This window comes from Carlito syrichta, unplaced genomic scaffold, assembly GCF_000164805.1.
Source record: "Carlito syrichta isolate Samal-C Ts95f unplaced genomic scaffold, Tarsius_syrichta-2.0.1 Scaffold316189, whole genome shotgun sequence".
Classification (NCBI taxonomy): Eukaryota; Metazoa; Chordata; class Mammalia; order Primates; family Tarsiidae; genus Carlito; species Carlito syrichta.
The window spans coordinates 802,198-826,687 of record NW_007260285.1 but is presented as its reverse complement, the minus strand read 5'-3'; the positions used below and the strand labels follow the sequence as shown (position 1 = coordinate 826,687).

The following is a 24,490-nucleotide window of genomic DNA, read 5'->3' as shown; positions in this document are numbered from 1 at the left end:
CCCAAAACTTGGAAAGTTTTTGCATTCTACATGCTGTCAGTGCAAGTTCTCATTGAATAGTAATGTAATAAGTCTACGTCTTATTTTATGCAAATGTAGGGTCTGAGGATTTCATGTGAGCAAAAAGAAGAAAAAACCATATGTAGCTTCCCTTCCTCTTTTCCTGAGGTCTCTACTTTCTCATTTCTACTCTGAAAGGGGTAGGAAGAAGGGGGTTTAAATATAGGATTAACAAAACACAAAGGATTAAGAGATATTGTTTCCTGACTTAACAGAGGAAATAAATCTAAAGCTCTTCCAGAAATACTGTCCAATCACTCCCATCAGCTTCAATTTCCAGTCTGGGAACCAAAAATACTTAGTGGCAATTTTCATTAATTTCGAAATATGTTTTTCAATAAAAATTTTAAAACAAAATGCACTGTGAAATAAATACTGGGTTACAATAGAATAGTAGTGGTAACATCTTCATAGGAGTTAGCTTAAACTTATTTTATAAATATTATTCAATTTAATGCTTACAACAATCCTGTGAGGTGTGCATTGCCGCTAGCCATACATTTTATAGGTTAGAAACTGAGTACCAGAGAAATGATTTGCTAATGTTCATATGTCAATCAAAACTACATCCTGAATGTAATTCCAGTAATTCCAATTTTGTTTTCACTACTAAACACAATGCCTCCTGACTAAAGAATATTTACAAAACTGATCCCTTCATTAAATGCATCTGCAGAATACATGACACTACATTTTAAATAACTTCATCTAAACTTTAAATACATTTTTTTTTTCCTGAGTTGGATTCTCACTCCGTCACCCAGGCTGGAGTGCAGTGGCATGCTCACGGCCACTGCAGCCTCGACCTGCTGGGCTCAGGTGATCCTTTCGCCTCAGCCTTCCAAGTAGCCAAAACTACAGGCACATGCTACCATATCCGGCTAATTATTTTATGTATTGAGGACACGAGGTCTCACCATTCCCAGTCTGGTCTCCAACCCGCGGGCTCAGGCAATCCTCTCACCTTGGCCTCCCCAAGTGCTGGGATGATAGGCTTGAGCCATAGCACCCAGCCACAACATTAAAGTTCTCTCAAAGATAAAAATGAATTATTCAACTACATATGTAGAAATAATCAATTTCAGCTTCAAGTTTTTATCTATATGCATTTTAGATATTTATGTCTAACTGAAACTCTAATTCTTGATTTTATTTTGTTAAAGTTACATATCATTACAATAAAAACAATTTAGAGCATACTTCAGAAAAATATTTCTATACAAGGTTTAGTGATATAAACAAACAATATTTTTTCCAAAAATAAGTATACTACAATTTATAATCTGTATATTAAATACAACATCCTTGTGTATAAACATGATATTTAGAATCTTTTGTTCTGCAGCTTTGTGAGAAGACTTGAATTTCCCTGCTCTAGGATACTCACTATGTTCACTCTAAAATGGCAGGACATGGGCCAGTTTTTCATATTGCTAATTATGCCCCAGTGTGTTTCCTAACCTAGTGACTTTAGAGTGGAACATATTCAAGATTAAACAATCCGGATGCACATGTACAAACAATGCAGAAAATTTTAGCATTTTGGAAATGACCCCGAAAACACACATAAAACACATATGAGAGTGTTGTTTATTGACCCACTGGGTGAAAATTCCTTCCTTTTCCTGATTTCAGGAACTAGATAACTTATTCTTTTAAAAAAACATTTCATACACACACGCATCCATATCCAAAACTGTAGTATATATACCATAAACATTATGAAAACAGATGATTTAAAAAATTTAAATGTACATTTATGTATGCAGATATTTTGATTTCTATATATTTACATATGCATTCAGCTTGCAGACAATATATATATTTGAATAAATAAATCTTAAATTACTCAGAGAAACAACGTATATATAGTTATTGAGACTGAAGACTTTGTCATACTTTTTGAAATGCTAGAATATGAAGTTTATCATTACATGGGGTTATATATAATTCATTGTTTTCTTTGTCTTATTGACTTTTTTTAAGTTGACCTGACAGCAAATATATAAATTAATTTAAATTTTCTACTTTCATGTACTGTTTCTTATACAGAGTTAATACTTTGATTGATATTGTTCATTGGATGGATAAATGTTATGTAGTGAGAAACCCTTATGTGCCATGAGCAGCAGGATTCTATAGCTATAAAATGAGGTGAAGATTTGTATAATGTATATAAATAATTGAAACAAAGAGAAATTCCTCTTTCTGAAGTTCACATTTTGTATCTTGGGGAATGTTGAAAAACATTTACCTTTCTAGAACGGAATATGACTACATATATTCTCTGTATGTCAGACTTGAAAAAATACATATGTGTGTACTTCATTACACACATAATACCTACATTCCTCCCCACCCCTCTTTCCCACTAGCCCCCTGAATCTAAGAGCACAATCTTTCCTTACTTACAGGATTTGTGGCGACTAAGGCCTGGTTGTTGGCCACTGCAGTGAGGTGAATGATTGTGACAACAGAGTTACAAACAAAAGAGAAGAACAAATTTTTGTGTAATGTAATCCTTTGGCAACTTAGGCTCCTAAAAGAAAAGAAAAACAAAGTGTGTTGAATCATAACATTTTTTATTAATCATCACTCAAGATACATTCCTAATTCATAGCTATGACTCTAATTTTAGAAGTATTTTTTCTACCCAAGCTTCACTTATTATAAAATCATAATTAGGGAAAACTTGTAATTCCTTAAAATCTAGAGACAAATGAGTTGCTTAAGTAGAGGTAGACAAACATAGGAACAAGAAATTTGTCAGTACAAGTCCTCTATGTAATTTTTTGTTGTTGATTTCTGAACATGATTAATGTTTTAATTCATTCTCCAAATGCAGAAACTAGGATTCGGTGAAGTTAGATAACTGACCAAAAATTATGCAACTAATTAATTTGAATATTTTCTGTTCATCAGATTCTCATAGATAATGCTCTTTTCATAGCACTATATAGATTTTTCTGTGTTTAATACAGCCTGTATGTTCTGTGGTGGTAGTGGTGATTATGCAGACCAACCCTGGAAAAGATAACACTGTATTTAGAATGGATGATTTGATAAAAAAATATAAACTTAGCAACTAGTTAGGTTTGTTCAGGTTTACTAAATTTTTACTGAATTTTCCTAAATGGCCCAGCCATCCATAGATATAAAAATAGTACCACCTTTCACTGGAGTTCCTCTTGTGTAATACAAAAGAAATGACTTGGCTGTGTGGAGTTCATATACAAGTAGATTCCAGGAAATGAGTAATGATAAGTTATGCCACTCTTCAAATTGAATGAATCCACATCCACTCTAAGGAGGTCATCAACTACGACTGCCTTGCCCATGTTTAAGCACTACCTTCTTCATGAAGTTTTTACTCGAAGGTTTATTATAGATAACGTTTTATTTTTATTCACTTATTTTTTTGAGTTGGAGTCTCACTCTGTCGCCCAGACTGGAGTGCAGTGGCCACTCCCGGCCACCACAGCCTCCACCTGCTGGGCTCCGGCGGTCCTTCCGCTTCCCCCTTCCACATAGCTGGAACTACAGGCGCACGCTACCACGCTTGGCTAATTTTTTGGTTTGTTGTAGAGATGAGGTCTCGTCAAGTTGCCCAGGTGGGTCTTGAACCCGCGGGCTCAGTCAATTCACTCACCTCAGCCTCCCAAAGCACAGGATTACATGTGGAGTCACTGAGCCTGGCTAGATAACGTTTTAAAATAATAGAATGGAATCCACTTGAAACTGAATACTTAATGTCAAGTCTGAACACGTGTAGGAAGACAATAAGAATAATTTCATTACAGAGTCATGAAATCTCATTTTGTGTTTTACAAAATTATGCAATCAATATGGTCAAGCTATATAATCCAGCATATATAATTCAAGCCACAGATTTATACTTTGGAAACTTTAAGGAGGTTTTAACCTAATTTAATCACTACATCTCCTTACGCTAAATAAACTGTGTGCCCAGGATATTATAATTAGGATGAGATGTCAAGGTTTTCTATATTTAAATTTTAGGTTATATTGCTTCTGAAATCTCTTTCAGCTATAGGTCTGTGATTTTATGTATAGCCCTCATATTTTTAAAGACTCTGTAAGAGAATTGAACCCAAATCAATATCTCTGGATTGTCAATACATGCCTTCACAAAAGTGAATGCTATTAGGGAAGACTTCTATGAAAGGGTGCATGGACAAGGCTCCTGGAAGGATTGTTGAGTGTGGAAAAGACAGTCATATACCAGCATATATGTGAAATTCAGCTAGAATCCATCAAAATAGGAACAACTGAGAATAGCTAGTATTTTCATCTTAAAGAGTTGTTTACTTTGACTTGACTTTGGAGTGTATAAGAGTCGTAAGAGGCAGGCAGGGATCAAGGTTTATCTACAGAGTATTGATGATATTCTATAGAAAAGAAGAATCTTTTAAACAAAGAACTGGTATGATTCCTGTTATTATTTAAGGAAATTCAGCCTTGAAGGAAAGACAACATTATTTTCAATAAAATGCCATAGCAATGACATGATTACTTCGTGTTCACTGAGCATGAAGAGACTTGATGAATAATGAGAATAGATCTAGTAAAGAATATTCTTTTCAGATCAGTTACATTATGTGTAGTTTATTTCTTCAATTTATCGCAGTTCTAAGATGAAAGTTAAGAACATATAAAATTTGTCCACATGGTCTTATTTTAAAATGCCTAGTTTGAGCTTACCCTGTGCTTATGGAGTGCCAAATATTGTTTAGAGAGGAACTGCTTACCCATGCAAGATATGTTCTTTTTTAGTAACAGAATTTAAGTAACTCAGTTACCATCATGGGAGAAAAAAAAATGTGTTTTTCTTAACTGGGTAATTCTGTCTTTTTCTGCTGAACACATACCCAACTCTGTTGGTTAAGACATTTACATAAACAAAATTTTATAGTTTTCAAATGATGACCAAAATCTGGGAGCACTTGTTTAGACAGCAAATATGATATATTTGTAAGGAGTAAATATAGAAAAACAAACATTAAAAAAGACTTTTAAAAATAGAACACTTTAGCCATAAAAAGTATGAGCCCTTATCCTTTGCAGTCACATAGATAGAACTGGAGAACACTACATTAAATGAAATGTAACCGGGTGTTCTCACTTATATGTGGAAGCTAAAAAAAAAAAAAAAGTTGATCTCATAAAATAAAAAAGAGAGTAGAGAATACTAGAGGCTTGGAAAGGTAAGAGGAAAGGGGGACTCGGAAGGTATTTGTTAAGGGCTACAAAATTACCACTAGATAGTAGGAATAAGTTTTAGTGTTCTATACCACTGTAGGATGACTATAGTTAATGATAATATATAATTTCAAATAGCTAGAAGAAGGATATTGAATGTTCCCAACACAGAGAAATGTTAAATATTCAAGATGATGGATATGCTAATTACTGTTCTCTGATCCTTATACATTATATATATCTAAATATCACTCTATTAACCAACAAATATGTACAATTATTATTTATCCATTAAAATAAGAAATAAAATAGATAGTAATACATGATAGAAGTAAGAACTGAAAAGTAGGAGCTAGAACCACAATATAACAATTATAACTTTATATTAATAATATTCATATGTGAAAAGATTGGATGGGAGCAAAATAAAATGCTAACTGCAGCTAGCTAAAACAAAATTAATCCTTGTGTACACTTAAACGTCCTTCTCGGGGCAACCCCTTTGGGTCCCCTCCCACTATGGGAGCTTCTCTGTCTTCTCAATAAATCTGCTTTCTCAAAAAAAAAAATCCTTCTCTTCTCTATGATAGTCTTGTATTTCTCGTATGTTTTTAATTGTATTTTATTTTAGATTTAAGGGTACATGTGAGAATTTGCTACAAGTGTAAATTGTATGCAGGTGAGATTTGAGCTATGAGCAAGTCCTCTCTCTCTCTCTCTCTCTCTCTCTCTCTCTCTCTGGTAGTAGTTATGGTACTCAGTGGGTGGTTGTATACCCCTTACCTCTCCTCCTCTCTCCCTCCATTAACAATGCCCAGCATAGGTTGTTCCTGCCTTTGTGCTCACGTGCCCAATGCTAGGGCCTGCTTATGAGTGAGAACATATGGTATTCAGTTTTTTGTTTCTGTGACAGTTCATCTAGAATAATAGTCTCCATTAAAAATTTGACAAAGGCCATGAACAGACACTTCCTAAAGGAAGACATCTATGCAACCATAAAAAACTACTCAGCTTCACTAATCATCAGCAATGCAAATTAAAACAACATGAGATACCATTTCGCATCAGTCAGGATGATTATCACTAAAAAGATGGTCTGTATCTTTGTTCCTCTCAGAAATCCTTATTTTCTCATGACCTTGCTCCCACCTCAATCTGTCTTGAAAGATAAATACTTAAAAATGAGCTGCTGGTATATATTCTCTTTCTAAAAATGTGATTATTGTGAGTACAGGAGTACAGCTACACACACAGAGAGAAATGGCTTCTTATTTTCTTACTATGTACTAAAAGGATAATCTGCACTTTTTTAGTCCCAAACAATGTAATTATCGGCAAAGTTCTGAAATAATAGAATGAAATTCACTTGAAACTGACAATATTTAATATCAAACAAAAAATACATAAGAAGATACATTAAATTATTTCAATACAGATATATAAAATTGTTTTTAGAGTGCTTTACAAAATAATCCAAATAATAAGGTCAACTTAGATAATCTACCCTATATAATTCAAACCAATAAATTCTGCTTTGGGAACCTTGATATCCAGTTTAACTATCCAAATTGTAATAAACCAGACCATTGCCAAATCATTTAGTTCTGCATTGTATAAATATATCTTACTGTCTAAAATATTAATCTTTTGCTTTTGTTCCTTTTATTTCTGGCTCAAGGCACTGTACAATTTAAACAAATGCAGACAGATGATATCTGACATGTGGTTTCTATTAATGTCTAGTGGTAAAAATGGCTCAGATTTTTCTAGTGATGCATATTGTTTTCTTCTAAACATGTTCATTAACACATGTTAGTGGATTGATACAATGAAAGCAACTTGTAAATGAAAACCAAAACTATGTATTTGGTAAACAAATGGTTTGTTTAAGTTAAACCCTACATTAGTCTTGAATTTATTTCAAATGTTAACCTGCGACCCATTTTACCTACTCTAAAGTCTTAAATGTTCTTATTTTATTCAAAATATCAAAAGCAATTATGTTATAGGCTTAGAGAATGTTTACAAAAATTCTCTGCTTTCTTTAAATTTTATAAGATCCCTGTTTATCCTTGCATAACCTCAGAACAGAAAATGTGGTTTGTGGGTCTGGATTGTTTCCATTTCATATTATTTACATATAATTATTTTAGAACACGATTTCAATATGCAATTTTGACAAGCTGAGTTATAGAGACAGTTGGTGCAAGTGTGTCAACAAAACCATTACACTCTTTATGTAATGAAACTATGTCTTTTCAATTCTCTTTTAGAACAATTCAAAGCAGGTAGCATCAAGTTAGAACACGTAGTTCAGACAGTGAGACTGAACTCCACCACCTCTTGACAGTATGACCTTGCATAAGTTACTTAAAATCTCTAATCCTCAATTTTCTCATGTGTAAGTCAGGGACAACAATTGTACTTTGTAGGATAGGTTTGAAGGTTAAAGGCGATAAATCATTTTAAGTGCTTAGTATGACCTCTAACCCATTGTGCACTCTTGATGTTGTTAGCGGCGATTTTATAACATTATTATCATATGGCTGATTTTAATCAAGTTCTCCAATGATTTCCAGTCACAAATAGTAAAATAACTTCAAGGTTCACCTCGGTAATGTAAAATTGCCTTTGTATTAAAATAAGTATGTTTTAAGTAACAGTTAAGAAACTGTAATTTTTTTCTTACATGACAGAAGAGTTTAGCAGTAGAAAGAATTTCCATATGATAAAAGCAATAGATTCAGCCATCCAAATTATCCTCTTTAGGAAGATAGTTGTCACAAAATAACGACTTACCCTATCATAATGACCTGAAATAGTATATTGCTCTATCTGCAAAGTCCTGCCACCAGTATTGACAGTCATCTTGCCTTTGTTTCCCATTTGCTTTTGACATCAAAGGCTAAATATTTCCAAACTACTTTCCTCAACACTAATCATGAGCAAATGAAAAATGAAAGGAGAAATCACAAGCAATATAATAGCCCAGTCTACAAAGTATTGCCTTTTTATTCTAGTTTATCTAATTTAATTCTCAAATGCTCAGATCTTTTCCCAAGAAAATGGGAAACGTATCTGAAAGGAAAGCTCATTTTACTTTGAGCATTTCCAAAAACAACAGGCAGAAAACAACACATAATATTAAAAGAATAAGCAGTATGACTGTCTTTATCTACTAAATGAAAACATGGATTGATGGAATCACCTGATTATATATATGACAAGAAACAGATCTAACTTCTATCAATAGCTCTCTTTTGGAGGCTGCAAGTGACCGATTTGGTCAGATTAGGACAAGCATGAGTATTTCAACCAAGGTGCTCAATGGAAGTCCCTCTGGAGGAAAAATGATTGTTCTTTCTCCATCAAGCTTCCTCCTCTCTGCTCTTGCTTTCCAAGGCTGCTTATTTAATATAGAATAGGAATACCAGGCTCCATACGGGACTGCCATGCTCATTTTGTGTGGCCAGCTCATTTTCTCCCATTCGTGAACTGCCCTGGTATACGAGCTCTTCCTGGTCTTCAATGGACAGGAAACCAAGTGAATAAACAGTCAGTCTTTCTGAATCCCTGTGATTCTTGGACTCCAAAAACAAACAAATAAAAACCCTATTCGAGGTAAGATTTATAATAATAGTGGCCACCTTTTTTCGAGCCTTTAGACTATACCAAATGCAGAGCTAAGCACCATAAAGCCGTTATCTTATTTAACAACTCCATGAATTATTATTACCCTTTATTAAAATTGAGGGAAGTCACGCAAAGTTATATTCCTATTAAGTGATCAGTTGGGTTTGTATGATGAAGTTATCAAGGAAGCAATGTCTTTTGTCTACTCTATTACCCATTTAGTCACTTCCTATTTATTGATGCATAGTAATGTATTGGGCACTGTAACAAAATACTGGGGAAACAATTGTGAAAAATACAAAGCGAGACCCTGATCTCATTACTCATATTACAGTGGTGGGTAAATAGGCACATTAAAATTAAACAATGTAATTCCAGATAATGGTATGTGCTTTTTGGAAATTGAAACAGGAATAAGGAATTTAAAAAAGACTGTGGCCAGGCTGAGGGGAATACTCAAGAAAGAAATGAAACAAGAGGAGATGGGGGAGAAAGTATTCCGAGCAGAGAAGATACCCTGAATTGAAGTCCTAGGTCTAAAGTTTTTGAGAGCCAAGAAGGGACAATATTATAGAATGTAAGACAAAAGCCCACATTGTTTTTTTTTGTTGCTATAGATGAAGAAAAATAAATTCAAATATACTGAATGGCTTTGTGATTCTGAAGCACATACTTCTTTGTGGCAAATTTTTTTTGCCAATTAAAGAAAACTTGTTTATTTTGTTCTTTGTCTTATTATCCCCATTCTTCAATTTTAGACCTTCTCAGTTTTTGATATCTTAATGTTCCATCAAAAAATGTTAGCAGCTAACATGGTCTAGAAAAATAGACTATGTCTGCAGGAGTGGAAAACCAGATTACAAGATGTTTTATAACATTGAGAAGAAAAATGTTATTTATTTCTATTCTTTATTTCAAATGACAAAGTTTCAATCAATTCAAATACTTGTATAATCTTTATGCCAAACAATGAATCATCAGCTTTATTAAAGTGTTTTATTATGATCCATTCCCATGAAAATTTAGATGTGCTTAAATAGTACTTATATTTTACTTTACTTAAGTAAAAAAGATAAAATGCACTCATAAAGAGGTTGCATACTTGTCAGAAACATCAATAGGAATAGAAACAGATGATCTTTAATATCTCTTTATAGCTTTAAGTACTTCATATATTATTTAAAATAAATTCAAATTATTTAATATAGTTACTGTATTTAAATTTTTGTAACTGGGATTTTCCTTCCTAAGCCATTAATAGCAATGACCTTATAGTGGAATTTGTTTGTATTAAAGTAAATCCATTACTTTTTGCACTATCTGCCCTCATTCAAATCTGATGCTCTGATGTAGAAATGTAATTATCTTATTATATATTTACAGTGGACATATTTTTAAAGTTTTCCAACCAAGACTCACATAACTAAGTAGGAATGTTCTCAGTTCTCACAACATTCAGTTTGAAGGGGATGGATTTTTAAGTATATTAATTAAAATTCACTAATTTGGAGAGAGACAGTAAGTATGTTCTAATAAAGCAGGATAAGAAAAACTATAGTTAAATGAACAATATCCAGTGTTAAACTGAAGGAAATCTGGGATACATAAAACAGAATAGGATATATCTCAGGACCATAGCATCACAAATTTACTATGGATGAAAATACCATACACGTTAAGACAGAAAGGCTGCTATAGGGTAGGCAGTGATAGGTATGTTATCCTGAGACACTAGATGACGACCTTTGAACTTGGCCCTTGTCAAAATTCTGACAGTACAAAGTTGCTAGGTTTTAAATAAACTACTTAAGTGAAAGGCTCAGTGGCTCAGCTTGTAATTCCGCGCCTTTGGGAGGCTGAGGTGAGTGGATTGCCTGAGCCCGCGGGTTCGAGACCCACCTGGGCAACTTGGTGAGACCTCATCTTTACAATAAATCAAAAATCAGCTGGGAGTGGTAGCGCACGCCTGTAGTTCCAGCTATTTGGAAGTCTGAAGCAAAAGGATCGCCTGAGCTCAGCAGGTCGAGGCTGCGGTGGCCGGGAGCGGCCACTGCACTCCAGTCTGGGTGACAGAGTGAGACTCCACCTCAAACAACAACAACACAACAACAAACATGTATATCAGAGTGATTTGTAGAAGAAATTTTATAGGGTTCAGTGCAGGATTTCTACAGTTAGTTTTGCTTAAATATGGTTTAAATGTTGAATTATGTACAAATTTCAGTAGAAATGTTATAGCTTAGAGGAAAAAACTATATTTGTTCTAATTTAAGAGAAACATAAAGATGCTGGAAATGAGATAAAAGATCACAATGTTGTTTACATATGAAGATATAATATAAGAAAAAAATGTGAATTGGGGTCATTTGTTCTGAAAAGCAGAAATATAAACACGAAAGGGTTATTTTAATAAGTTTAATTGAGAGTGCCTTGAACTACCAACTGGGTAGATGATTTTTCTCAGTTTTATTTTGGACCTATTGCAACTATCTAGAGAAGATATAATTGTCTATATAGTTGCACATATGCAACTTTTTGTTTTAAATCAGTGTCTGAAAACATGGCAGCAAAGATGTTCTTTCGAATAAACTCACTTCTTTCTTACACAGCTCAGAAAGATGCTATATACTCTCTTTTCTGTGCAAGAAATTGGCACCTTTGTCTGGGTTAAAAGTAAGAGCGAGGTTTGCTGTGCTTTCAGATTTTAAACAGTAATTAAAATATAAGTTGCAACTAATTCCAGTAAAGTTTATTTATTTTTTTATCTAAAGAGCTCTGTTTTGTTTTTCCAAGGATCATTATGAGTAAGAGCCATTGCCTCTCAGGGTTTGGCAAACCCCAAAGTTATGTCTCTCTTCTACCCTCCCTCTCTGTTTCCTTCCTTTTTATCTCCTGCTCTGACTCTTTCCTTTAACTGACTCCAATATAAAACTGAAATATATCTGGTGAATAGTATTTCATGTCCTCTGTTTCTAATTTAAAGCATGGATGAATAGTAGACATTTCTCTCTCTAAATAAAAAATAACAAACGGTACCCTAAATCAACTTTGTGTATGGTTCTTGGTTTTTATTAGGGTGGACCAGTTGACCCTCAATTATCAAAGGAGGAGAAAATGTTTCCTACACCATACACTAAGCAAGGATGCCTGCAGTATGAGGAACTGGGTTAAGAAGCAAAAAGAATAAGTGGATAGATATTTTATACACAATGATTTTATGTGAAACAGCAGTTCCTCTAGGAATTGTTTTCAGGCTAGTTGGAAGAAAGCTAATAATTTCTATTGCCCCTGCTTCTACAAGAACATGCTTCATGAACTATTCAATTTCAGCAGTTTCTAAGGAGGCCTTTCTCTTCCTTGGATCTGGCTGCAGAGTTTCCATTTTGTTTCACACAGATGTTTGTACTGACTAGAATGTTAGAGTCTTAGTCTAATGACTTTCTTTGTTGATGAAGATGGCAAAGGCCAGACAAACTCAAGGGACTTGTTGAAGGTCACAGTTAAGACATAGGAAAGTCAGTCCTACAGTAAGTTTCAAAGCCAGTTCATATCTCATTCCTCAAAAATGTATTAAGTACCTACTATATGTAAGATCCTATGCTAAGCCCTGGAATGTGTAAATAAAAAAGTTGGGGTGATTCCTCTCATAGAGCTATCTTACTGACATTCTTTCCATTACGCTAGTGGTTTTTCCAGTAGATAGTTCTACAGAGTACATATTGGTATTGCCTAAATTCAAAGACTACAAATTATTTTTAATACAGATTGAAGTATGAAGTAAGCTACATGGTATCTCGTGGCGTTGGTCTACATGAACATTATAATAATTTTTTTATAAAGATGTGGTATGTCTAAAACTAGAAATTGGGTTCTTTAATTGTGATTTTAAAGATACTACTGATATAATATGCCTACCAGAGCTAAATATCTATATTAAAACCTTTTAATGAATTCATAAGAAAGATTGATAACAAGGCCAATGATAGCATTTTCTGCAACACACTGCTTAACATTGCAACTCACTGCTATCTCAGCCCTTATAATGAAACTATGAAGTAGATAGTAATATAATCTTCTTTTTAAAGATGTAAATTGAGGATTAGAGAAACAAAATAACTTGCTCCATGTTATGCAGCAAGTAAATTTACAAAGGTGGTATCTGAAGCCAGTTCTGCCTATCTAAAAAACACAATCTCCTATAACGAGTCTTTCTTGAAGAGGGTTTTATAATGTTTGACCTAGAGCTTGAGAATGTATAATAAATTAATTTTTAGCTTTGCATCTTTCTGTTCAAATTCTCTCTCTCTCTCTCTCTCTTTAGACAGTGTCTTGCTCTGTTACTCAGACTGGAGTGCAGTGGCGAGATTATAGCTCATTGCAGCCTGGCCTCAAGCGATCCTCCTGCCTCAGCCTACCAAGTAGCTGAGATTACAAGTGCAGGCCACCACACCTGGATAAATTTTTAATTATTTTCTAGAGACAAAGTCTCACTATGTTATCCTGTCTGGTCTCAAACTCGGCCTCAAGCAATCCTCCTGGTTCGAGCTCCCAAAGTGCTGGGATTACTGGTGTGAGCACCTGACCCAAATTCTATATTTTTAAAAGACAATTAAAGTGAATTAAAATGATGAAGCCAAATAAAAAGAACATGGATCAAGAGGAACCCTGAAAAACTTGATCAGTTAATTAGAAAGTAAGTAAAATTTGGTGTTAGACTAGATAATCTCTTGATTACTTTTGGTTTACAATTTCTACCCGTTACTGAAGTGCTGGTTCAATGAGAGTATAACTTCAGGAATCTTCTGATTTCATGAGTCAGAGTGAGTCTTTTCTTGCCTGTGTTCTCATAGCTCTTTGTAGCTCCATAATAACACTTTTTTCCCCACCTTGTATTATTATTATGCAGGGTAATGTTTGATGATTACATAAGTATTGTCTATGTGCATATATGATTGAGGTAGTATAATAACAAAATCAATACCTCTTACCATTAATAACTCTTTATTGAGCGGTTCCTAAATGCCACGTACTGAGTCTGCTTTACTCAGTACTTTTTAAAAAATAATAACCCATTGTAAAAAACAAACAAAATAAAAATTGAAGCTTATTTAAAAGCAGAATCAGGCTAAGTCCATATTATTAATAAGAAGTGATGACAAGATTTGACGATATCCCATGTTTTAATTACTGCCTTACACTATCTATTCTGAGTGAATTCAAGTACATACTTGTCATACTAGCTCACCATTGAATGATTCTTTTTTCTTCTAGTTTGCTATAGAGAATGAACATTTAATTATACTTTTGGTATAAATCATAAATATAACCATGGTAATTATTTGAAGACTTTTTTTTTCTTTTATATAGAGGCCAAGAACCAAATTTCTTATATCAGCAAGATACTTATTTGCTTTAAAAAGTTTTTGTCAGTGTAGCATGCTATATATCTTTTTTAAAAGCATGAGCATTTTAGCAAATAATAAATCCATGTATTTATTGCATATAGTAATCTATATTTAAAAAAATAGTGTTTGATTTCCAAAAACCAAGCCTATTTATATGTAAAACAGCAGGACCATATTTGGGACAACACCAAATTTATAGCCCTTCCTTTGAAATTAGGACTATTTCTACAGCTTGCATTGTAAAGCAAATTACTTAGTATTCATACACACAATTTCCATATGAAAAAAGTACTTTCCCATAGATGAAATAAACTAAATCTGAGGCTTTAAATGTTAATCTTTCAACTAAAACTATTTGTAAATATCAGTAGTATATATAGACTATGGAATATTATTCAGTCATCAAAAACAATGAAATAATGTCTTTTGGACCTATTTGCACTCTTAATAAAACATACATAAATACAGATGCAAAAATATTGAACCGGAGAGCTTCTCTATTTCTAATTAATAATAAATATGGTTTACCTGTGTAGACTATTTTTAGCTTGCAAAATACTTCAAAATACTTTAGCAGATACTAACTTATTTGATATTGAGATTATAATACGTATTTTGATTTTAAAATGACTCTTCCCTTTGAATCCTTTTTACAAAGTTACTGCTTCATTCATAGAACTTGGGCTTAGAAGAGATATTAAAGATCCTCATGTCTAGTTAAGAAGCCACTATGGGAATCACTTCAATATTCTTGACAGGTTGGCTGAAAATCTTGAGTGACAGGAAGGGCATCTGGTCAATCAGTGGCTCATTACATTTAGATTGGTTGTTAGGTTGTTTTGAATTGAGTCAATTTTTTTTCTCTTTGTTATTAAACAATTTTACAAATTATAGTCATTTGGATTCTTGAACTCATATATTGTATCTTTATATTTTGTCTTTTTCTGACTCAGCAGTCTGGGTACTTTCATGCCCTGAACTGTTGCTATTACTGTCTTCATTTCTTTCACCTGATAAGCCAATTCTTATGACACCCTGCTTTCCTCTTACATAGTGAACCTGGTGAATAAGTGGCCCGATTGAAGATTTAGAACTGAAGACTGGACATTTATTGGTCAAGTCTGGTTTGGCACATTGTTTTCTTTTGGCAGCCCCACTGTTGCCTCATTAGTTCACAGTGAGTGTTACTTCCATTAAATCTTAGGGTCTTTCACATGAAGGAGATTTGTAAAGTTTGCATTTGACTTTATGGAACTGGTCCAGGACTTTACATATCTTTACCAAATTCAAACTTGCAAGGAACCATTGTAATTCTAGGAGACCATTGCTACCAATTCTGGGAGACTACTGGTTTTATCATGCAGTATAATTGCTATACTTAACTTTATCTCCTTCAGAAATTTAATGTACTCAGATATTTTGGCTTCTCACATGCAGTATAAAAAGAGACCATTTAATCTGAAGAGTCTCACTTGTAATAGTTTTTAAGGTGCAGAGATGGTGGTCTTCCAAAATGATAATTAAAATTTGACTCCATGTCTGCTTTCAGTGATTGCAATTTCAGAAATACTACAATCGGGAATTCAAGAAGATTTCACTGAGGAAATGATGCTAAGGTTAGGTCTGAATACATTTGATTATGCTAGAGAGGAGACAAAATGCAGGCAGGCTACACTAATCATTCTGATTTTATATTAATTGCAACAGGAAGTCTAAAAATTTTAAAGGCGATGACAAAATTAAGTCTATATTTCATCCCAGTCTTTGAAATATTTTTCTGTATGCGTTATTTAGACTTAAATGAAGAGAGAGAAAGTGAATTTACTAAGGTTAGGTAGAATAAGACCAGTGACGATGGCAGTAGAGACGAAGCAAATTGGATAGTTTGGAAGGATTTCAAATGGTTGAACCCAAAGGGTATGGGGAAAGAGTGATAGGAAGGAAAAAGTAGAGAAAGGTACCACAGATTATCTCTAAATTTCTGGCCACTGCAACTGGATTTCTGGTGGTGTCATTTGTGAAGATGGGTCACTCTGAAAGAAAACCACCTTTGGGTTAGGAGGAGATATATATTAAGAATTTATTTTCAACATGTTGATTTTGAGATACTTTTGAGATTATGTGTTTCAAGAGTCATAATAAGATGTATACCCTTTGATCAAGAAATCCCAAGACTCTGGGAATGTAGTCTAAAAAAATAGTGCAAAATATGAGAAAAGTCATAATTGAAAATGTCCATTGCAGTGTTTTTTTACAAATAGAAAACAAATGGAAGCAATGTTAATGCCCAAAAAGAAATTATTTATAGATTTTTGTAAGCCTAATAAATGGAAAATTATTTAGCTCCTTAAGTGATACTCACATAGACTGACTTTTTTGATGAAAAATGGGCTAAAAGGTGGTGCTGCTGTTACATATGTAACATATGTGCATATGTACATATGTTACATATCCAACTATCTGCTAATTCCTGGATGTGGGTTATTTTGATGTGCTGCTACTTCAGATAGTTCTGTTCCTGATAATGTGCCAAGATTATTGTTGATGCTGATGAAGAAGAAAGAGGAAGAGGAGAAGAAGCAGTAGGAGGGGAAGCAGGAAGAGGTGGAGGAGAAGGAGGAGAAAAGGAGGAGGAGGAAGAGGAGGAGTTGATGATGATAATAATACTGATAAAGATACAAGGAAATATAGCTACTTATACTTGTCACACTGCATTCTATAATTATGGGTGGTAATCAAAAGTGTGAAAACCAAATAATGCATACATAATTTGGAAATTTACATTTCTATAAATTTAAAAATTACTTGTTTGGATGATTAAAAAATTTGAGCTAAATCTTCCTCCCCCCAAAAGAAGTAAATTATAAACAAAATTGAAAGTATAACTTAACCTTTATAATGATGATCCTCCAAATCAGGAAAAATAACCTAGCCATAATATACTTAGATTATATTTTCAATAATACCAGAGGGGACCCCCAAAACTGAGTTTTTGGGAGGACGGAGTCTTTGTAGTAGAGGCTTCCCCATTAGGTGAGTGTTCTAGGAACCCATCAGCATTAGTACAGCATCTGGCATTGTGTGAGAGGCTGCATTTGGCTTCAGTGAACCTTTTCAGAGATTCTTTCAAGAGTTTCCCCACTTTATGAAGGATGATTTAAGAGCGCACTTACCCACATACCACTGAGTGTTCGGCAGTTTTGGACCAGTAACAGCATGACCCCTGTGCCCCATCCTTCCTATTCACCCATCCCACCCCAAGTGACTTTTTTTGTGTACTTGATGAAAAATGTCTTCAAAGGGGAACGTTTTGGCCCATGTGGAAGAGGCGAAACAAAAAATGGCAGAAGCACTAAAAGGCAACAAAACTGACGAGTTCAAAAACTGTTTTGAGCCATGGTAAAAGTATCTCGACAGGTGTATTGCATCAAACAGAGATTACTTTGAAGGTGAAGTTTAAACATATAAGAATAAGTACACAGTTTGTTATAAATAAATTCCAAGTCTTTTGGGTTCCCCCTCATAGATATTAAATGTCATTACTGTTATTTGCACAAAATTCTAGCTTTTGTAATGCACATTGATACTGCTATTAAAACTGAACGAAATGTTGATGACTCAGTTAAGAAGGCCTATGACATTTGACAGTTCCTAAAGCAAATACAGTCAGATTTATATATTGGTTTAGGCCCCTTTGTATTTGATTTCATTCTTATATACCTGCTAATTTTGTAAAATTGAAGAAGGATTTTTGTCAATATTTGCTACATATTTTACAAAACTAACACCAACTTATTTCATCTTATTTTAAACACTAAATTTAAGAATTACAGATCATCTATATTTTGTATATTATCAGCTCTTGACAAATATGCATATGACACTGCATTCACCAAAGACAACTGGGAAATTTATACTTACTTGAAATAAAAGAATATGCCAAGTGAGATAAGCAGTGATGCAATAGATAATCCATGTCCTATTATAGTCAGGTAAAACAGATTCAGTGCAGTCTATAATTCGTATGAATAAAAAGATTAGACATATCAATACTGTAAATATCTATAATCTTATATATGTAGATGTTCAAATTCAACTGAATAAATTTTACTTTTAAAAGTATGTGATCTGATAGCCTTATAATGATTAGCTTGCAAGCCAATAAATACTTGAACACATCTAGATTGAAAAATATCTATGAAGATTTATCAACTGACATCAACATTTACAAATTGTATGTTCTTTTACATATGAAATTAGAATACTGATATTAAATCTATTAAGTCATAATTTTATTAATCTAGGTTGTATAATATGTAAAACCAGCATTTTATATTTTGAATACCTTAAATCAAATGGTACTTGATGCTTTGTTTTGTTCAGACTTAAATGCCAGGTAAGGCGTTATTTCCCAACTGGGTTTCTCATTTTTGTTTCACAAATTTGAAGCTCAGAAATAAATCTCAATATGGTAACTTATAAGAACCTATGATCTGTTTGAATATGTTCCTTCTTCCTTGGACTTTTCCTCTTTCATTTTTTATTATTTTATTGTATATCTTTATAATTCTCTTCCAACCCTTCTCTGAACAAGCAGTGAATATATGATTTATAAATATACCAGCAGTCATCAGGTGTTGACTGCATACTAATCTTCTAAGTATTTTCTTTGTATGAAGTCAATCCTTAGGAAAACCACGAAGGTGAAATCTATGCTTACCCCCATTTTATATATGAGGGAACTGAGACAGAGATGTGAAATGGCTTGTGCAAGGCTACACAGCTGGTAAGGGGCAGAAACAGGCAATCAGACATTAGAACAGTCACAATTTTAATCATGGTTTCACATTGCCTTTCAATGCATACAAATCCAAATATATACAAGCATTTTCTACCAAAGCTTTATTATTGTGACAAACTGTAATTAACCTTGACTTTAAGTATAGTGTTAAAAATGGGAACATGGATGTGAGTGACCTAACAGTCAGTCTAGAATGAAAACCTTCTGCTAAGGAACAAAGAGGACTGTTTAAAACCTGCTGGGCTTATCTTGCTTACTTGAGCACAATTTCAGAATATAAGATTCCATCACAAGTGCAAGATTTTTCACGTCTTACAATTTTGAGGTATGTTTTCTTTGGAAACTTTGAAACTCTAAAACTTAGACATTGACTGGTAAATAAACAATTGCCTAAGAGGATTGCTTCTTCAGTGTAATGACAAAATCAATAATAATTCTTTCCACAGACATTTTTCTTTATTGTTCTTCTCAAAATATATTATTAAAGGACTTAATAAGGGAATAGAATGCTGACTAGATTTTCTCTTTTAGTGTATTGGACAACTGAATGTGCAAATAGAGTAAATAATATTTCAATTCATAATTATCATGTACCTTCACTTTATCAGGGGTGTAGACATTACACTGGGTATAATTCGTCCACGTTCTATTGCTTGCTGGATGTCTAAACCAGTTTCCATCCCGGTCACAGATCTTTGTTACTTTTTCTTTTAAATTAGAAAGGAAAACAATAATTCAGTTGACCTTGGGATTACTAAACAGATGTCAAGAAGATACATACATACATTTCAGCTTTTACCTGAAGGATCAAAGTCTTGGAAGTAATCAGGGCAGAGCTGCATCGACTCAGTTCCTGCTGCAACGTCGTTCCAGCACAGCCATCCATCCCATGTTCTGTTGCAGTAGACGCCTTCAAGGGGGAAGAAAAACTAGGGTTGACTAACTCTCTCTTGTTATATAGGAAGACACATAATTTTAAAAGTGGTTTCACTCTAACATATAATAAGAGCTGTCTACCAAAAATGCAAATACTGAATAAAGATCTATAGCAACTATATTATATTCTAATAATTACTTGGTCTTTTTTTTTAGCCAAGTAATTATTAGAATAATCTCTAAACTAAATTTAGAAGTTTCTAAACATATATACAATTTAGATTGAATTATAATTCTCAAACAAAACTTTGTTTAATAAATCGCGTGGCGTTTTCAGTTGTTCTTAATCACAAAGTAGTGTATAATTAGTGGTCTAAATTTTTTTTAAAATATGAGAAATTAGAAACATGTCTTATTTTAGAAACTATATTCTTAGGACAAGGTGGTAGTATTTTCTGAAGCAAACAATGATTAGTTCAGTCTTTCCCATTTCACCATCTTAACCCTGAAAAATAACATTTATAGGTCCTTCCACTAATTCTAGCTCTTCCTTCCTTTTCTTTTCACATGAGGTGGGATATTTAATAGCTTCACATTTATTCCAACATGAAAGAAAGAACCTCTTACATCCAAAAATATAAACTTTAAGACTGATATTCCAATACTATAGTAATTTATCATTAAACAAAGTAATTTTCTACTTTGTCAGGTATAGATAGAATCCCGAATGCTACATGAGATAGTTTTTACTTTTAACAAATTTGCATAGCAATTTCAGAATTTATCTAACCCTTATGAAAAGAGAACAGAATTCTGATGACTTGACAGCCCAAGTAATTTGAATTAAAAAAAACTAAACTAAACCACCTCAGACAATCCAAATTTTCTCTCCTATGATTTGCAAACAATTACTTAAATAGCTTATATTCGTATATCACTAGTTAAAATACATTTTATAGTCTATCAGAAAAAAATCCTTGATATAGTTTTAGAGAGCCTCTCAATTGCATTCATATCATAGCTCCAAAAGAATCTGTCTTATTAACTACCACACTGGTAGCATGATAGATTGCAAAGTCCGGAAATTTTCAAATTATGTTTTATGGCATTTGAATGAGATGTGAATAGGTTTTCCATTTTAAAAGTTTCTCTCATCAAATGGATTTCAGGGACACAAAGTTAAAAATAAAAATAGCTGATTATTGTAAGACTTTTTAGAGTATTCAAAATTACAAAATGCATTGTGAAGTCTCAAGAAGATGTATTGTGCTGTGATCCAAAACTTATTTTACCACAGAACTGTTTTATTTTGAAACTCTTATAAAGATATTCCTATCACTCAACAATTAATTTTAAAATCTACTTTTACATATATCTTGATTATTTGGAAGAGTTTAAAAATGAAAAATATCTGAAGAGTCTTTATGTTTTGCTTTGTTTCTCTGTGAGTTTACATTTTATATTCTGAAGACCACCCTGTCTTTAGGGTTGCCAGAGAAAATATAGGACCTGTGTTTGTTTTGCTAAATCTGACAAGTCTACTTGTGTTACTCATATCTTTATATCTTCAGAATCTAGGCAAATGTCTGGTGCTTAGCAGACCCTCAATAAATGTTACAAAAATAGCAAAGAAATACCTTAAAGGGAACAGAAGCACTTAGACTTTATTTGCTTTGCTACCAAATGTACTATGTAAAGTATGTGTATTATGGACAAAAATTTATATTTATTATTTTATTATGCAAGTTTCTATCAAGAAGGTTGTGCAAAAAGGTTACAAATTATATAAACGGGAAGTCATGATTTAATTAAAGACTTGTGTCTTTGTGTCACTATTAATACTTGATTTGAAATATCTTTACACCATAAAAAGATTGATACTAAACAGATCACTGTCACATATTTCTATTAGTTTGTTTAAAGAGGAGATAAAATGTTCTTCATAAATAACTAAAACTGCATATATACAAGAAAAACTAGCAATTAATCCCTTTTTAATAACGGACCTAAGGAGATCTGATTGACAGAATTGTTTTCTTTTAAAAGTTATGTCAAATGCATTTAGAATCAAATAGTCATGCTTACCTTCTCCCTGTTGAATGGGATCTTGCATAATTTTTTGGTAACATTCATACTGAGCTGTCATGATTTTATTTCTAGTAACTCCCAAATGAATTGATTTCTCATAGCTCTCTTCTTCTGATGCTGCTATGACTAGAATCTAAGGAATTAAAAAAACTATTTCAGAACTGTAAAAATGTCCTTGTGGGAGACAGTCTGACACAGTGGGAAAAAGCATATGCAGTAATGTCCTGAGTGGTAAACTGGTTCTCTGGGGAAAAATACCCAATTTGTGTGTTTGTTGATTTCTGTGGTATAAATATCCCTATCATGTCTGATTTCAAACAACCAAGACATCACCAATAGCAGAGTTGGGAAGTAAAACTGGCTCTCAGAAGCCTGTGGTAACCGGCTCCAGGACATCCCTAAACATGTGTTCTGGAATGAAGACAGAGTTGTATTCAGAATTCACCCCAATTTTTATATTTGCTGTGAATGTAGGCAATCGCCCCTCACTTCAAGCCTCATTGTGAGGCTTGTGAAATGGTATAAAATAGCATTAAAATAACAGAGGGGATGTCTCTGGCATATGGAAAAAATCACAATTTTTTTTGCTATTTTTATAATCATGCTATTGATAATCAAAATAATGGCAAGTTCGCTTATGATGCCAGCAAATAGAGATTTTCTTTTGTGCACATCAATAAAGGTATTGGACAAGTTGTAAAATCATGTTCATCCAATTTAGTAGCACTATTTTGAGCTTCACTTCTAATTTAATTTCTACCTGGTTTTTTTTTTCCTGCTTTATAATACGAAGCCTGAAGAAACCTCTCTTCAACCTATCTCTCTTTAATTTTTGCATTATTTATATTATCCTCCATAAGCAGTTATCTTTCTACTCTTTTTTTATTATTGTTGTTCCTTCATTCTTAATTTTCTGGAAGTTAATTTACCAGGAAGTTGAATTTTGTAAAGTCAAAATTATAATAGTCCCTCATTATGTGGTACCACTCAAGTTCACCATCATGTGACCATCATTTAACATGAACTCTCATTCTTTGATTGATTTTAATTTCCAAATAAAGATTTATGCAGTGGTAGTGCTGTATAAGTAATAAATGGAAATTTAGAGCACCAAGAAAATTAATTTTTTTTTTTTTTTTGAGTTGGAGTCTCACTCTGTCGCCCAGACTGGAGTGCAGTGGCCGCTCCCGGCCACTGCAGCCTCCACCTGCTGTGCTCCGGCGATCCTTCCGCTTCAGCCTTCCGAGTAGCTGTAACTACAGGCATGCACTACCACGCCCTGCTGATTTTTTGATTTATTGTAGAGAAGAGGTCTTACTGCCCAGGCGGTTCTCAACCCGTGGGCTCAGGCAATTCACTCACCTCAGCCTCAAGCCACATACATTTTGTTCTTTTCAGGAAGTTGATAGAATTGCATAAACAAGTATGAAATTCTAAATTTTAAAAATAGCATTTTTACTTGTACTTGGAATAAAGACTCAGATATATACATCATCTTGAATGAATTTAAGAAAAAGTTTCAGAATTTCTTAAATTGCAACAACCAGTTGGTAATCTGTTACAGAATTACCTGCAAGGAACCAGTGCTGTTCTGTGCAGCTCAGTGGCAGGCTCAGTGGAGGGTGTGAGCTGAAGAAACAAGAGGCTTGTTTCTTGAATCTGAGTCAACCTAAAGAGGCCATCTAAGGAGTGCAGAATTTGGACTCCTCTTAGACTTGAGAATGTTTTCAAATACAAATGCCAACAGGAACGTAGTTTTGGGTTTTTCTCATTTTGATTTTCTGTATTTTTTCTGAGTTTTTTTGTTTCCATCTTTGTAGGGTTTGCTTGGAAACACCACAGCAAACCCTTTGCTAGCACAGAATTAGATGAGAGTTCGTATCTCAGTTTCTTATATTTATAATGAGATAAGAGTGCAGTCACTGTTTTAATTTGAGGCGGAGAAAAATATGAAAATATATTTCTATAAACAAAAACCAAGTTAAGTATGAGGCATATAACTCCTCCAGCAGAGCCACCGAGTTTTGGTCATACTTGCCATCCTTCCACCTCTACCCCATGTCCCAGCATCTACCTGCAGAGGTGCTCATGGATGCGCACACTCACTCACATACCTGCCCCACATTCAGCATCCATGCCTGTTTATTTAAATGAATGGATGAGGAATTTAAGTTAAAACACAGTGCATGGTTCTGAATTGCCTTTCAATCAACATACGTTGATAAATTGGTAGAATGGGAGAAATATCAACGGCAGAATTGCTTTTCTTAACAGATCTACCTCATGATCGGCAAGTCTGGTTGAAAATATTTTATCTGCCAGGCTCGGTGGCTCAGCCTGTAATCCCACGCCTTTTTGGGAGGCTGAGGTGAGTGGATTGCCTGAGCCCGCGGGTTCGAGACCCGCC

General features: G+C 33.7%; 1 protein-coding gene across 1 annotated transcript in view; it reads right to left on the bottom strand.

Annotated features, from left to right (window-relative positions):
• The window catches only part of CALCRL (calcitonin receptor like receptor), a 106,201-nt gene that overhangs the window by 13,736 nt on the left and 67,975 nt on the right, over positions 1-24,490 (bottom strand). The window contains exons 5-9 of the mRNA XM_021706873.1: positions 22,081-22,216; positions 19,919-20,029; positions 19,714-19,826; positions 18,240-18,331; positions 2,473-2,599 (exon numbers count right to left, since the gene is read on the bottom strand). Of these exons, the coding sequence (XP_021562548.1) occupies positions 2,473-2,599; positions 18,240-18,331; positions 19,714-19,826; positions 19,919-20,029; positions 22,081-22,216 (579 nt within the window). The remainder of the gene's footprint in view (positions 1-2,472; positions 2,600-18,239; positions 18,332-19,713; positions 19,827-19,918; positions 20,030-22,080; positions 22,217-24,490) is intronic.